The sequence below is a fragment of the Falco cherrug genome, chromosome 13 (assembly GCF_023634085.1).
Source record: "Falco cherrug isolate bFalChe1 chromosome 13, bFalChe1.pri, whole genome shotgun sequence".
NCBI lineage: Eukaryota > Metazoa > Chordata > Aves > Falconiformes > Falconidae > Falco > Falco cherrug.
Genome location: NC_073709.1, coordinates 6,464,451 through 6,480,176, shown reverse-complemented (window position 1 = coordinate 6,480,176; position 15,726 = coordinate 6,464,451). Strand labels below are relative to the sequence as shown.

Genomic DNA, 15,726 nt, shown 5'->3' with positions numbered 1-15,726 from the left:
GCACTAATGGTCGTCGCAATGCATTGGCTACAGATGCCGGTAGAAGTGTGGTCTTGAACTGAGTTATATTGATTTTTGAAATTGGATCTAGCACAGGGCAAAGGTGTTTGTGTGTGTGTAAAGTAAGAGGGAAAAGGAAAGACTGGAGGGCAAGAAGGTCTAAGAGGCTTAAACTGAGAAGAAAAATTTACTTGAGCAAACTTAAGGAGAAGACAGCTGAGCCCAGAGAGCTCAGGAGTCTATTAGGAAAGACGTTTCTGACACTGCTGGCTTGTGAGTGCCTGGTGAAAGAACCGGCCACTGGAGACAGGAGGCAAAGGAGCTGAGCCTAGGATTGAGTGCCACTGTTGAGAGAGATACTAGTAGATCATGGAATGACTGGCTATAAAGCTCTGGAGCACATACTATCAATTCTTATTGATAAGAGCACATGAGCACACTGTACTTTGGATGCTCTTAGAGCATACAGTATGCCTTATTGCATCCTGTGAGATTCACTGACTTTGGTATGCAACTAGGGGGAAGTGACCCACCAAATCCATTTGCAAGAAGGAAGATTGTCACAGGAAAGGTTTTTCAAAAAGTTTGACGTGATTGTTACTGCTGGATTTGAAACACTGGGAGTGTGAGAGATCGGGGAGATAGCAGATGAAGGAGGATCTAAGGCATGCAAGATGCTCGAACATGGGAGAAAATAAAAGGACTTGCTTTATTTACGAGTGAATGAGTCCGTTTTAACTACTGGCCTGTCCAAGACAGAAGAAAACTAGTTTGAAAGGAGACACACACATCATCAGTTGGAAGTGAAATCCTATGCAGCAAGGGAGTCCTTACAGAACTGACTGAAGTCAACAAACATGCAGGAATGATAAGTGCATTTGTTCCTATTGCTTTTCTGTGTGTACTTTTTTCAATTCAAAAAATATTAGAAAGGCTTCATAACCAGTTGTGGCTGTATGCATCTCTAAAGAGAGGTGCTGTAAATCAAGAGTATCCACAAAGTTGATACCCAGAATAAGACAGGAACTCAAAAGCCTAAGATTTAAATTTTGGTTGTGAGGACATAAATCAGCTGAACTGAAAAACACAGTTTCTGCTAAGGAGCAAAAGAGAGAGCCTCAGCTAAGGTCCCATAGAAGAAGCCCAGCCATATGTGTTGCTACCCCTTTTGGAAGTTGCAGAGACTTAGATCAGCTCAGGGGAAAAGTGGGACCTCAGTGTGGTTGCTCCTCTTTTGACCTCCCTGAGTATCTTCAGGAACAAGAACGATACTATTTCTAGGTACAGACAACAAAAGGAAAATTTGTGTGTGTAGCCACTATATTAATAAGCAATAATTAATAACTAAGGCCAGTTGAAGTTGGTCTACGTGTGAGATGTAGAACGCATAAACACGAAAATAAGGGGTTTCTCCAACTAGTGCAACCTCCCTATTTTTTTGACGTGGAGCATAAGCTTTGGGATTCCCCTAACTTCTATGTTCTGTACTCTTTACGTGGAAATTGTAGCTTTTAAGGGACCAGTTTACTTAACTTTCAGTTCTTCAGTTTTTCCTGATCTCATAGAGGGAAATCTGGGAGTGTTTCAAACTATTGCAGTAAAAAGGCTGCTCTGGAAGTTAGGAGTTACTGTCCTATTTGTTAGAGTGTGTGGGTTTTAAGTAGGGCAATGTAGGGATGAAGGAATTTTTATAAATGTGTATGTGAGATCCTACAAGTTAGAAGTAGGTTTGTTGCTACTAAATTACTGTCAAAAGTCTTTGTGTCAAATTTGAAGGAATTGCTCTTAATGAAACAGTGCTTACAAAATTTGGAAAGCAAAGGTTTTATAAATCTTTTATGCCGGGCAAAATTTTTTTTTTAGGTGCTGTTAGTAGTTCAGGATTTGTCTTTTGTGGTAAGCTTGACTTAATTGTTTGACAGAGTTGCTGGTTTCGTCAGCACTGTGCTTTGGCCATAAGAGAGTCAAGTGTCATGGTAATCTGTGGTGTTTAAAATAAAAAGTAGTATCAAGTGATACCCATCTTTTGGTCTGCTTGTCAGTTTTGTGCTTGGTCCAGTGTTATGTAGGGGTCTTTAAAGCCTTCTAGGAGTGAGACAAAAAACCAGTTTTTAAAGTTTAATGGTATCCTACTGAGAGGTTGCTTTTTGCGTATTTTTGTATTTGTACATGTGCATATATATGAAAATATATATGTATGTGCATATGTAATGTCATTAATTTGAAGAAGTCATAAGTATTTGTTTGTGTGATTATTCTCTGAAGTGGTGTTCTTCTGAACTTTACTTTGTGATCTGTGCCAGCAGACTTCCATTAGCTTTGGTTTTCGGAAACCTGTATTGATAGATCATCTAGGACCTTGCAAGGCTGAGGCTGGAAGAGAGGTTGAGGTAGGGATTCTGAAGAGCTTGCTTTTGTTGGAGAACCTTTCCTACAAAGCTTGCTTGTGAAGTAGATTTGTGAGCATGTAATACTTGAAATATCATGTGAAATGTGGAAATGAATACTTACTTTTCCTATAAATGAAATGGTCAGCTTAAAAGGAATGCTGGCATTCTCAATTTGTGTAGCAATTAGACAAATGTAGAAGTGTACGGAAATTTCGAATAAGGAGGAAAAGGGAATTGTGTATTGAGAGTTGGGGAAAGGTTTGTGGCCAGTAGACAGAATCCATTGTCTTAATATATAATCCTTTGATGAGTAAATGGAGATGTGGACTATTACTGATGTTTGGCTTACTGGAGTGTATAAGGATTTTTTTAGATGAAAGTGGGACAATTGATAATACTACCTCATGGAAGTGTTTGGGTTTTGAATTTAGTACATAACTGTTCTGGTTTCCAGCTGTAATAAATGTGGTAAGGCTTATTATTTTGCCAATTGGTGATTCAGTATGGTTCAATGTCAGTATAGACATGTCTATATTTGAAAGTCATAATCATAAACTTAGCTAGTCAGAAATAGCTTTATACTACACTGCATGTTGTTCTTGACAGTTTTGTGACAATGTTTGTTTGTTTGTTCCTCCCACCTCCGCCCCCGCCCCCCCCCCCCCATTATCTGGTCAGGAAAAGGAAGTTAAGGTCTCATGGTCATGTCAAAATGCAGCCTTTTAAAATCTGGGAGGAAGAGAGGGGAAGTGCCTGGTTGATGAGTAAAATTGTTGAAGAAGGTTCATATTTGAAAGCACACTTCGATCAGTAGTTCCCAGTGAAGCTTATAAAAAAGTATTTCATAAAAATAGGGTTAGAAGAAGGGGCTGTTCTCAATTGCTAATTTCACAACAGTATTCAGGAATACTGTGCTGTTTCTGTTTTCAAGTTAGTTGCATCTAAACCTTACCTCTATTTACTCAAGCAAAAAGTATGTAGATTTTGTTGACGACTTCAGTTTCCAATATGAAAATATATTTGCAAAATATATTTTTTATTTTGCATGCTGTCAATGATAATTTCTAATCAAACTAAAGTGGTTGCACAGGCCTTTTTTTTGCTGCTAATATGTTTATGTTTTTGTTTCCTTTAGTATCAGACATTGAAGGTGCTGATGGGTTGCAGCTCAGAAAGGAACATGCCCTCAAGATATTTGCTTACATCAATTCCTGGACACAAAGGTAATTTTGAATTGAGATTGAGTGTCGATGATGCTGGATCTCAACTGTAGCTTCCCCTTAAAAACTACAATAGAGTGAATTAAAATAGGCAGGTTATTAATATATAGTTAAGTGATACTTGGAGAGTAAAGGACACTTTACTACTTATACAATAAAACTAAACATGTTACCCAGTGCCCTTCGGGCAAAGCATATTTTGAATCTGATTGGCATTGTGGATGCTGTAATAATTGTGTAGCAAGTAGCTATATTGCAACAACAAATAATGTGTATTGCTGCTTTAACATGACATTTTCTGACTACCTTCTGTGGAGGCAGGGTAGGGTAAGAAGAATTTAAGAAAAGATCGCTCTGAATGGGACCATCATATTAAATTTTTCTGTGTCCTAATACTCTGAGTCAAGGTGATGAATGATGACAGCCCATAGCCACTAAACTGATAAAGAAAATCCTTTGCACATGGTTGTCTTAAATCAACTACATTATTGCTTTTAATATATTTTTTAAATTACTGTTGTTGTCATGATATCTGCTATTTTGCTTACCTCACAGCTACTTGCTTTTTTCTAGTGCAAAGAATTGTATGGATATTAGTTTTTAGAAAGAATCTGCTGTAAGAAGGTTTGGAATTTGGTGTTCGGTAGTGGTTACAAGACCAAACTGATTTGTAAGAAGTACTGGGAAAAGCATAGAGAATAAATTGGAAACATTATTCTGGTATTTAGAAGACTCCAAAAGTAAAAAAAGGAATGTCACATTTTGGATACCTGCAGAAGCAGAATCCTCTTCTTCCTCATTCTGCCCGAAGAAGGCACTCAAAGGAAATAAACTATCTTCTGCAATATGCTGTCAGACCCAGAGAAGGAGTTCTAAATCAAAATAAACAGCAGCAACAGAAGCCAAAATTCAGTCATTTCTTGACAAGTCCTAGATCCAGTTGTCTGAGAACAATTACAACCCAGTTGTTTTCCAGGTCATCAGCTGTTTCGAGTTTCATGTTCTGTTCAACAGCTATACCTGGCAAATCCAACCTGAAGGAAGAATAAAGACTGGATAACGTTTAACTCTTTATTTTCTCTGGTTTCTTTTTACCATCCATATGTATGGTTGCATACTATAGAAGAGTATGGAAAACAGTCCTTAACCTATTCAAAGCAGTCTAGCAAAGAGACCACAGGAAGGAGTTTTACTTTGCATTTAGCGTCACGTCCTGTTTCTACTTACGGGCTTGGAGAGTTCTGCCTGTTGTTTTGTGCTTGAGGCTTTCCTTAAGGATGACTTCTGATTTTGTTACCTGTAGTCTAAATCTCTGCTTTCCTTCAGAAGATTGGTGGACAACTCGGCCTGAAGAATACCTTTTTCTTCCATCTGCCTGTAGTGTTTCCATTTCAGTTTTCTACTGGCAATTGTTACATTCAAAGCCCTCATACTTGTAGCACAGACTTTTTTTTTGTGGATCGTTAATTTTTGGTGGAGCTCTTCTTCCTGTGAACACATTCAGATACATGAAGACTTCAAGGTTTTGCACATACCTCTTATTTGGAAGAAAAAACATGCCTTTGCCCAGTGGAGAAACATCCAATATAGATTGGCGTTCGAATAGAGATCTGTGAGAAGTATTCCCCAGACTTCGTTTTCATTATTATTGAAATTGAAAATAATTTGTTACAGGCAAGTGGGGTATTAATTTGTAGGCATGAGTGATGGACCTATTTTACATAGTTTTACCCCAAGGATAAATGCTTGAGGATATACTTGGTTTTGCCTGCAATTAGTTGTTGTCATTTGCTAATATGAAAATACATTTACAACTAAATCACAAGAATCTCTTTTTCAGTCCACTTACACAATATTAAAAGGATTTTTCTTCCTGCATAGATGGAACAGAAGGTTTTAGATGCTTCCATTGCTGTATATGTGCTGGAATTAGGCAATGCTGATTGTTATCTTTCTGTCTAACCCACTGAAAAAAGATACCTGTATTCAGAATGTATATGCTTTAAGAGCTGTAGCTCAAGGGCATGTTTGTATTCCATCAAGAGAGGCAGCACCCTCTACCTGTCATAGTTCTGAATTCTCTGTCTCTTGCAAATTATAGTTTATTAAGGCCAGTTTCTAGCTTAAATGCTATGCTTTGCAAAAGTATTTTTTAAGCATTTCTTATCAATGAATTCTTGCCCTATCTTTTGCCTGCTGATTTCTTTCAGAAATGGTATGTGTAATTTTTTGTATTATTTTAGTATCTGAGACCTCTAGTCATGGACTGGAGTCCATTGTTCTCCATCTAACAGGAGAAAGGTCTCTGCTGCAAGACAGCTACCAGTTTACATAGCAGTTACATTGTTTAGTAGAGATTTGAGTGAGAAAGAGCTGAGTCCGCCTCAAAACACTCTGTTACGAGCCTGTAGCCTTTAATGTTAGTCTTCATCAAAGCACCCTTGCTTGTGTCTCTATGTTCTGCAGGATTTAGATACTTCTAGGGGATCCTTCCAGCTTTTGTTCAGAATGAGGAGGTTGCTTGTTTGTATGCGAGAAGCAAATGTTCCTAGACAGTGGGTTCTAGGGTATCTGGCTTGGGGGGGTTATGCACCCAGAATCTCTTTGACATACATAGTTATCCTTGCCAGCAACTAGAGCTGTATTACGGTTTTCTAACTATGATTTGATTGATTTTTCTTATTATATTGATAAAGGGACGGTATATAGTTTTCCCCTTGTTCTTTTCAGTCTACAGTATGTTGGTAGATATTCAGAGGAATAATCTCTGAGCCTACAAAGTGAAGAAAGTAATGAAGATACTTGATACAACTTTTCTCCATACAGATAAAGGGTACTGATGTGCATGGGGTTTCTATCTAAATGCAGGTAAAAGAAGGTCAGCTTAAATACCAGTTGAAAATAAAATTATTTTGCAGCCCTGTTGATTTAAAAATAATTAGTTCTTACACAGCTGACAAACATGTCAGGTGGTTTATTGCAGTAAATATTGACAGAAAAAAACAGACGAGGAAATGAATTCAGGAACATACTGAAGCACATTGCTGCTTTAGTAGTATGGTGACCTTGCCCCTAAGATTTCTTTTGTATATTTTACTCACAGTGGCAGCTGCTAAACAATAACAGGGGCTTCATGGTTTTGGTAAGCATTTGGAAGTAATGGGATGTTCACAGAGTTCAAGGAAGGCCTTATGACTCTCACTTGCTGCTGGGTAGTCTGTTTCATTTGTATTTCCTTACTTGTAACAGGTTTGTCAAATATTTTGTTTAGAATGTTTTAAAGCGAAGAGGTTTTTTGGGCAGTTATCTGTTCTGATTTTAGCTACTTCAGGAATTTTTATTTTTATTTTTTTCTGTTTTCTTACAGACAATGTCTGTGCTGTTTCAAGGAGTATAAACATTTGGAGATCTTTAACCAAGTAGTATGTGCGCTTATCAACTTAGTGATTGCCCAAGTTCAAGCTCTGCGGGACCAGCTCTGTAAGCATTGCACTATTAATATAGATTCGACATGGCAAGATCAGAGTAATCATGCTGATGAGCCCCTGAACGTAGAAAGAGAGTCTCATGAAGAGGAAAATGGAGAACGACAAAAATCTATAGAGAAAAAATTAGATTCTGCAAGAACTTGTATCCTGACAGAGGAGGAGCCTGCAAAGAACACTGATGCTTTTAGCTTATGGAGCACTGATGAGAAGGAAAAGTTGTTGCTGTGTGTGGCAAAAATCTTTCAGATTCAGTTTCCTCTGTACACTGCTTATAAGCATAACACTCATCCCACAATAGAGGTATACCTTATCTTTATATTTATTTATCTTGTGAAAGGTTATTTGTTCTCATTAATGAGTAGGCTGTGTATGTTTGGTGCTAGTTGCTTTCACACAGGGTGGGCAAATTCAGCTCTCCTGTTGAACTTCAGTAGAACTTTTCAGAGAAACTTTTTAAATGACACGTACTCTTAAACTTTCTTTAAAATATGCTTAATCGTTATAGGTAATATATTGATAAGTGTTGGATGGAACTGTACACTGAATTATTGTACTGTTTAAATAACAGGAAGGCAAAAAGGGGACTATAGCGAAGCCTTTCTTCCAGAAGGTAACCCATTAGTAGTTTCCTAATTTCTTTTCATTACAATCTGTGGCTCTAGAAGCAAAGTTTCATAAACTAAAATTTGTGCGAGACCAAACTTGTTAGAACAACTGTTTAATTGACTGGAATAACAACTGAGCTCTACACAAGTAGCTTTGTTTTAACGGTGCTGATTCTTCTCTGTGACATTTGTTGTGGCTACCATTCACATTTTCCATACTTTTTTTCTAAAGAAAACATAAATCAAAAATTTGCAAAAGTCCTGCAATGTTTAATTCAGTTTCTGAAATAAATATGATGATGTTAGCATTTCCTGGTTGGAACAATGCAGCTCTTGGAAAGGTTGGATTGTGATCTAACTTGTGGTAGTCTAATAACAAATAAACAGTTCTTATACAATATTTGTATGCAAAGAAGGTCTATATTTAGCTATACAAAAAAAGCTTCTATCCAACGACCTTTGAGAAAGTCAAAGCAGAGAATTAAATTGCAGTTAACCCAGTGTTTTTATCTTTAGAGAGTTTTGGGAGTTCTGTTGGAGCTCTGAGTGGTTAAGTTTATAAAGCAAACTTAAGTCCAAAATGAGAAGATACCAACTTATATATATACTTTTGGTTATATATGCTAGGGTCATCACAAGATAAAATCAATCCTTGTTGAATGAATCCTGCCATATCTGACAATAAATCTGGTTAAAATCTGCAACATAGTGGGTTTTTTGGGTGGGCTGGATTTTGGTTTCTTGTCTTGTTCCAAAACATATGGGCATAAGTTAAGAGGTTGTTTTACAACTCTGTGTGTATAGAGAAATAAGGCAAATTTAGCATTTTTGGATTTCGTGTTCCCCATCATTCATTTTGGCCTGCCTTTTAAACTTTCACCATACATAAATAAATCTGTAGTTCAGCCTCTGCAAGTAGGAGCTGTAGAGGGTAGATCTATCTTGTCAGTTAAAAAAAAATAAATCAATGACTACTTAAGTGATTTATCTTTTGTACTCCCGTGGGATGCCTACTGAAACTAGCTTCTTAGGAATATGCAATGAACAATTCTGGAACAGCTTGTCTATGTGTAAGCACACTTGCTTCTTTTAAATGACAATTTTATGTATTCTTTTTTTCTTCTCTTTCAATTTCACTTCCAAATGATAAAAAGAAAATCTCAAAGTGCTTGGTGGGATTTCTTTTTCACTTGATGTGCAGCTATAAAGTGATTTGGACGCAGATATGATGGAGGTTGCTGTACTGTGACTGGCTATCACTCTAGACGTACTGATATATATCACGCTGGCATGTATTATTTGAATTATTGAATACTTTAGTTAACTCTCCTAAAAACATAACTTAAAGGGAATCTGAGATGGTGAAACACTTTTCCTGAGGTGCAGACAAGCGAGGGCAGAGTTTTTTACTTTTCTGCTAGACTCTTTCTGTTTCTAGGTATGGATTACAGAGGTACGCCAGCCTGCCATATTTGTTGTGCGCTTATTTCCTTTTTTGGGGGGAGATTTTTGCTTGCATTTGAAAAGTCCCAGCATCAATCATTTTTTTTCACCAACTGAGATTTTCTGTAATTAGGAAGCACTAGGATTCTGCTGTTCTACAGTAGTAATATTAGGTATTTTCATGTCAAAACTTTCTTCTACCACGAGTTAACTCATTTACTGAGGTTTAGAATTTAGTTTTGGATTTCTAGAATAGTCTAGAATACATCTTAGTTGAATTAAGACAAGTTATTAGTTCCAGTAATGGGAGCACTTTGTTTTAAATCAGTCTTGGACTCAGTCCTCAAGGGATCATAAAATGAAAATCCCCACTTTGAGTGTATCATCTGTATGTCTGAGCTAAACAGATTCCTGAACAGACCAAATATGCCAAGAATTTGTTGCGAGAAGCTGGTGTAACTTTCCCTCTCCCTCTAAGCATTTCTTTTGCCCTGGAAAAAAGGGAAATTTTCTGATGCAAAACAGACTCACAGTTTCCACACACTAACTCCAGAAATTACTTGTTCGAGATTCTTGAGATGAATTTATACAATTTCATTGAGTCATCACATCCAGTAAGGTTTCACTTTGCCTAGAAATGACCAATGTAAGGTTTTCACATGGTATTATTACCTTCTGGTAACGATGAGCAGTTATTATTAGTGTTAACCTTTGCTCTGTATACACTTCCAAGATCTTTGTTTTTAATGAAGCAGACAAGTCTTGAAGTCTAATCCTCTTTATCAGGTGCTTGCCAAAGCCATTCTACACTTGACCATCTAGTGGAGAAGAAAAACATTAATGCAAAAGAGGTCTTCCCTGGTTTAGGAGTTCATGAAGTTGGATGGAAATGAACAGCAAAGCAACATTTGTTGGTAGTCAAAAGGGTGTCTTGCTTTTATATGATCCTATAGATTCTCTCCTTAAATGATACCAGCAAAAAGTTACTCTTGTCCCTTACAGCATTTCTGAAGTGAGGGAGTAGAGACCATGGAAGCCTGGCTGGTAGTCAGAAGGGCTTGTGTACTCTTGACAGCAGAAGCTACCTTAAACAAGTGGCCTGGCAGAGGGCAGAAATGTCACAGAAATATGCTATATACAAGGACAGTGGAACTGCATCATGTGGAAGTAAATCAAGTATACAGTCTTGACTTGTGTAGAATGAATATGAGTCTGTATAGACAGAATGTTTGTCTCAACTTTCCTTACACTGATGAGAAGCCTCATGAAAAATGTCTTTCTGCTAAGTTAGGATTTCTAAAACGGCACAATCAGTTGCAATCACTTGGAGGTCAGCCCCCTTCAGGACATAAATATTGAAACAAAATCTGGAAAGATAACATCTGGAAACACACCATCTCCTTCTGTTGAAATCTGCCAATATTTTTGGTGCCCAGAGAGAGGGGCCTTTGTGTCTATTTTTCATTCTAAACAAAATTAGCTCAAAATATGTTTATAAATGTGGTTGCTTGTGGTGGGTTTTTTTTTAAGAAGTGTTCATACTTTGGAATTAGTTAATTTTAATTTTTTTAAATGTATGGGATATCTTTTTAAGAGATCTTGCATACAGGTAGTTTAAGACTATTTTTTTCATTATTGGTGCAGCAAGTGTAATACCTAGCTAGAATGGACACTTCACAGGGGAAAAAAAAAATCTAGAAAATAGAAACTCTTAAAATCCTGTAGAGAAAGAAGCGATGTAGAGTGCGCTCCTGAACTTTGCCCTGTCTGAGAATGAGCAATGAATCTGAAAAGTTACCCAACTATTTAGCAGTTTTTGACAGAGGATGAAATGAAAGAGGAAAAAAAAAATCAGTTGTTCAGGTCTCTGTAGCTGTAGTCCTTGATTCTTTGGAATCTTGCCATCTCTGCTTCTCTCTTGGAAGATCACTCTTAATCAAGTGCCCTCCACCAAGACTGTGTCCATCTCAGACGTCAACTAGTACATTTCATCATAGAATCACAGAATGGTTTAGTTTGAAAGGGACCCTAAAGATTATCTAGTTCCCACTCCCCTGCCATGGGCCTCCACCGGACCAGGTTGCTGAAAGCCCCATCCAGCCTGGTCTTGAGCACTTCCAGGGATGGGGCAGCTACAGCTTCTCTGGGTGACCTGTTCCAGTGTCTCACCACCCTCACAGTGAAGAATTTCTTCCTAATATCTAATCTAAACCTACTGTCTCTCAAGCTAAAGCCGTTCCCCCTTGTCCTATCCCTACATGCCCTTGTCAAAAGTCCTTCTTCAGCTTTCTTGTAGGCTCCCTTTAGGTACTGCACAGCTGCTATAAGCTCTCCTGAAGTGATGGTGTTTTTTAATGCCACATTAGATTCCCATGAGGAATTCTATTATTTCCTTATAAACCTGATCTTAAGGGATTCTCAGTCTCTGTTCTGTTTCACGTCTGCAAGAACAGAAGTCACATTTCCAGATTCAGTCTCTCAACTGCAACACTTTTAGTAAGCTTTGCAGGGTTCGTGCAACAGACCTCCATGAGTTTTTGATTTCTGCGTTCTAAGAACTGTAGTTCACTCTACAACAAGTCTCTATTTTATTCAAGAAGACTAATGAAATTTCTCACACAATTTCTGCAGTTTTCGTGAGCAGAGTGCTAAACACCTTCTCTTGCTACTTGAAAACATAACCACCTACTGGCTTCAAAAGCTGTTTTAAAAATAACTGTTAGAGTGTCACGAGTTCAGGCATGACTTCGAGTTCAGCAGAAGAAAAAAGAAAATAAATGCTTAGCTATAATATGAGCATATTGAATAATTCAAAATGTTTGTATCACACTTAATCCATCCAAAACTGCTTGGCTCTAGTATCCTCTGATGCAGTTTTAAGAAGCTTACTCCTACACAGCTATTTGAAATATATTCAGGAAACTTCATTTAAAAACTTAATGTTAAGCTCACATTTGATTTGTGACTATGAGAACTGGTTGTTTGGCATGGAGGGATGGGAAGGAGAAGAATGTGTGCTGCAACTACCTGCAAGTATCCATGGCAATGTTGGGGTTTTACAGTCACATTTTATGTGATCTTCAGTGCTCTTTTGCCCCCAGCCATATGCGAGATACATACAATATATGTTACAACCCCAATAAAGAAAATTCCTGCTTTATACTGCCCAACGAGTGGATGCTGTGAACGTTAAAAAGAAAATCTATTTTTCCAGACCCTTTTCAGTTTAGTACATCTAGAAAATAATTTTATTGCTGCAGTGAATAGGTAACAGATTGATAGGGTGATACAATTCCTTCTTCCTCTTTCGTTAGCTTAAACCTGTAAAGTCTATAAGACACTTATTTTATATGATGTGATTTGTTTTATGTAAAAGAATATAGTAGTTGAAGGCAAAGAATTCTAATATTCTGATGGAAATGAATAATCCAACAGTTTAGGCCCTTAAGTCATTAAATGTAGGATTGTAGAACATCCTGTATTTCATCTAAATTCAGATGTTTGGATATATGTCTCATCTTTATGTAGAAATTGCATTCAGAAACACCTAGATTGGTTCTGATCTGTAATTCTCAGGCTGGGGTGCAGCCATCCCCTTTGCAGTATTTGGTTGAAAAAATTGGTGATGTGAAGTGGGGTGGGGTTGAAGAATAATCTGTTGATCCAGCCATTGAAAGCCACTGCTGACATTTTATCCTGAGAGTATATTTGTGTACTTACAAATACATACTAATAAAGGTAAAACGGTGGCCTGGAAAAGTATGTTTTGCAGTGTAAAAGTGCAGCAAAGCTTGAGAGCTTCTGTGTAAACTGGGGATTCATTTTTTTCTGGTAGTTGACTATAGTATCTGTTAAAAGTCAGTGGTTTTTTGTTCTATAAATGTATTTCTGTTGCTTCAGTTAATTTTATTTTTTTTCTTTTTAAACAGGATATTTCTGCTCAAGAAAGCAATATATTAGGGGCGTTCTGTGATATGAATGTAAGTTGTCCATTTTTAAAAAGGTGCATATTTCCTAGAACCTTAAAATAGCCATGTATATCCTCTGTATAGATTTGTGTTACACTAATCTACCTTGCGAATTTTCTGTGTGTCTGAATAGATCTAGTATTGATTGTTCAAATTATTCTTTTTGTTTGTTTATATTTCTAGGATGTAGAAGTACCATTGCACTTGCTTCGTTATGTTTGTCTGTTTTGTGGAAAAAATGGCCTTTCCCTCATGAAGGATTGTTTTGAATACGGAACCCCTGAGACGCTGCCGTTTCTTATAGCACATGCATTTATCACAGTGGTATCTAATGTAAGTATCGCCTTTGAATTGTTTAATGTTAAACACAAAAAGTAAAAGGACTGAAGTCTGGAAGAATTTTGTAGGACTGGGGAGGGAAAAAAACACTATAAGATTTTCTTTGTTAGGAATGTGAGGTTTGCTGGCCCACTGAGTATTTCATCATCCAAACTCTATAGATCTCTTGTAAGCACACAAGTAGTTTTGCAAGTTTGTACCTAGACACAGAAGTTGTAAGAGCCCCAGAAAGTACTTATAAGAATGTTGTCAGAGGTCATTTCTGTCCTTGAAATTGTCATGGAAATGTTTTAAGCTTCAGGGTATACTAACTTTTTACCTGTTTCCTATGAGGCACAAAGGAAAAGCCGATGGATTTCTTTTCTTCTCAGTTTCCTGTGATTATATATCATTATATACATTTGCAGCATAGAGGTGACTATCTTTTCTTTTCACTGAGTTTTAGAATTCATATCCTTCATCATTGCTCCATCTTGAAATAATAGCAGTTTTTCACTAGCAGAAATTGATTCTAATGGAGATTTGAAGGAGAATCACAATAGAAATAAAACGCACAGTCTCTGAAGGAGGACACAGGAAGACTTAGGGTAATGTGAGAATGTGAAGTCATGACCTGTCTTGTGGGTGTTACATATGGACGAAAAGGAAAAACAATAGTTTGTTATGCCTTGGATTAAGTTAGTTTAATTTTGACTTTTTTTGCAATTTTAAATATTTAAAATCAGGTCTGTCCTTCCACACATCTTCCCTCCTTCCTTATTGCTGTCACTGACCAGCCAGGATGCTGTTATAAATAACTTTTGGAATATATTTGCGTAGAGGGAACCAGTGACTGAAATAAAGCTAGTGATGGTGATATACATCCCTTGCTCCTGATCCTTTTAGTGTAATGGTTCTTAGCTTGTAGGTCAGAGAGCAAATGAGTAAGGCTATGATATGCTCTGTTCTTGTAAGCTTGAACAGGAGGACTGTTGCAGGGCTTCTGTATGTTAAATTATGGAGATAGGATCATCTTCTGGCCCTTTCTGCATGAACTGATGAGCTTTCGAGTGATAATCCAATGATAATAATGATGGTAACAGTAAGATGAGTTTTCCATCTCTAGCTGTTGTCAGTGCAGCCTGCAGTCTTAATCAATCTGCTGAAAATGTGTGGCCTTGTCGGTTATTCTGGTTTAGAAGTAAATTTTGGCCATGGAACCAAACATTTTTGCATGTCTGATTTCTGTTTTAATTTGTGAGAATGGGCAAAACGGTTCTGAATCATGAGTGGCAGCTCCCTATCACACCAGCATTTTTTTCAACAAGCATTCTGACTGCAAACCCCATTTCCTAGATAGCCTATACCAGTGTATGTTTATAAACTGCATCTGCCTTTCTTCTTTGTCCTTTTTTGAAGTCTTTATTTTTCTCTACATAAATTGTTTATTTTCTTTATTCTTGGTGATGCGCCATAACCCAAAGTATTTCCCTGCGAAGTTTCTCCTTTCAGATAATCACTTAGCAACTTTGCATTTATCTTTTGTTCTAGGTAATACATCTAGCTGTCTCTTGCAGGTATTTTAGATGAATGCTATGGTTAAACCTGCCAGATAAAATGAAGTTCAACCCAAACCATAACCAGTTGAAGTACTTTTTCTTCAACCTCTTCCAGCATTGTATCTTTTACCATTCAACTAGAATCTTTCTTTCGAACTCTGTCTGGCTTTGCTTGTAGATCTCTGTGAGTTAAGAAGAAAATGGTTTTTAAAAGAACATTTTCTTTAGATTTTATCTGTCAGTTCACTACAGAAAGTATAAGAACATGTTTTATGTGTAATGTGCTTTATTCATCCACTTCCCGCATTTAGGTGTCACTCAGTGTACTTGTTAACAGTGCTTCTGACTTGCAAACGCAATGTTTGTTCGTTCAGAATGAGACTGCTAATTTTTTTGACAAAATACACTTTATTTTTTTGATATATAAAACCATTATTTTTCTCTACCTCTGTAATGGTGCATAAGCTTCTAATTTTGACGTAAATGTTTCTCTTTCCCTGTTTCTTTTTATATCATATATCAATTTAGGTGAATACAATTTTTTTAATAAATGTTTCTGATTGTCTGTGAAATGATATACCAAACTCCAATAAAACAAAAAGAAGCATTCACAAAGTTGTATTTTTTTCGGGGGGGGGGGGGGGGGGGGGGCGCGGAATAATTGGTGATCTCAGTATGAACTCTGCTAATCTGACTTGATTTTATCCCAATGCATTTGAGTTTATGGGATTTATG

The 15,726-nt window shown here is 37.1% G+C and overlaps 1 protein-coding gene across 9 annotated transcripts in view; it reads left to right on the top strand.

Moving 5' to 3' along the window:
- Positions 1–15,726, top strand: part of USP34 (ubiquitin specific peptidase 34) — a 137,090-nt gene that overhangs the window by 15,786 nt on the left and 105,578 nt on the right. For 6 of the 9 annotated variants that reach the window (XM_055725691.1, XM_055725693.1, XM_055725697.1 and 3 more), the window contains exons 2-6: positions 3,526–3,613; positions 6,978–7,398; positions 7,667–7,708; positions 13,076–13,126; positions 13,298–13,447. In XM_055725691.1, the coding sequence (XP_055581666.1) occupies positions 3,526–3,613; positions 6,978–7,398; positions 7,667–7,708; positions 13,076–13,126; positions 13,298–13,447 (752 nt within the window). The remainder of the gene's footprint in view (positions 1–3,525; positions 3,614–6,977; positions 7,399–7,666; positions 7,709–13,075; positions 13,127–13,297; positions 13,448–15,726) is intronic. The other 3 variants (XM_055725696.1, XM_055725692.1, XM_055725698.1) reach the window with 1 other exon arrangement.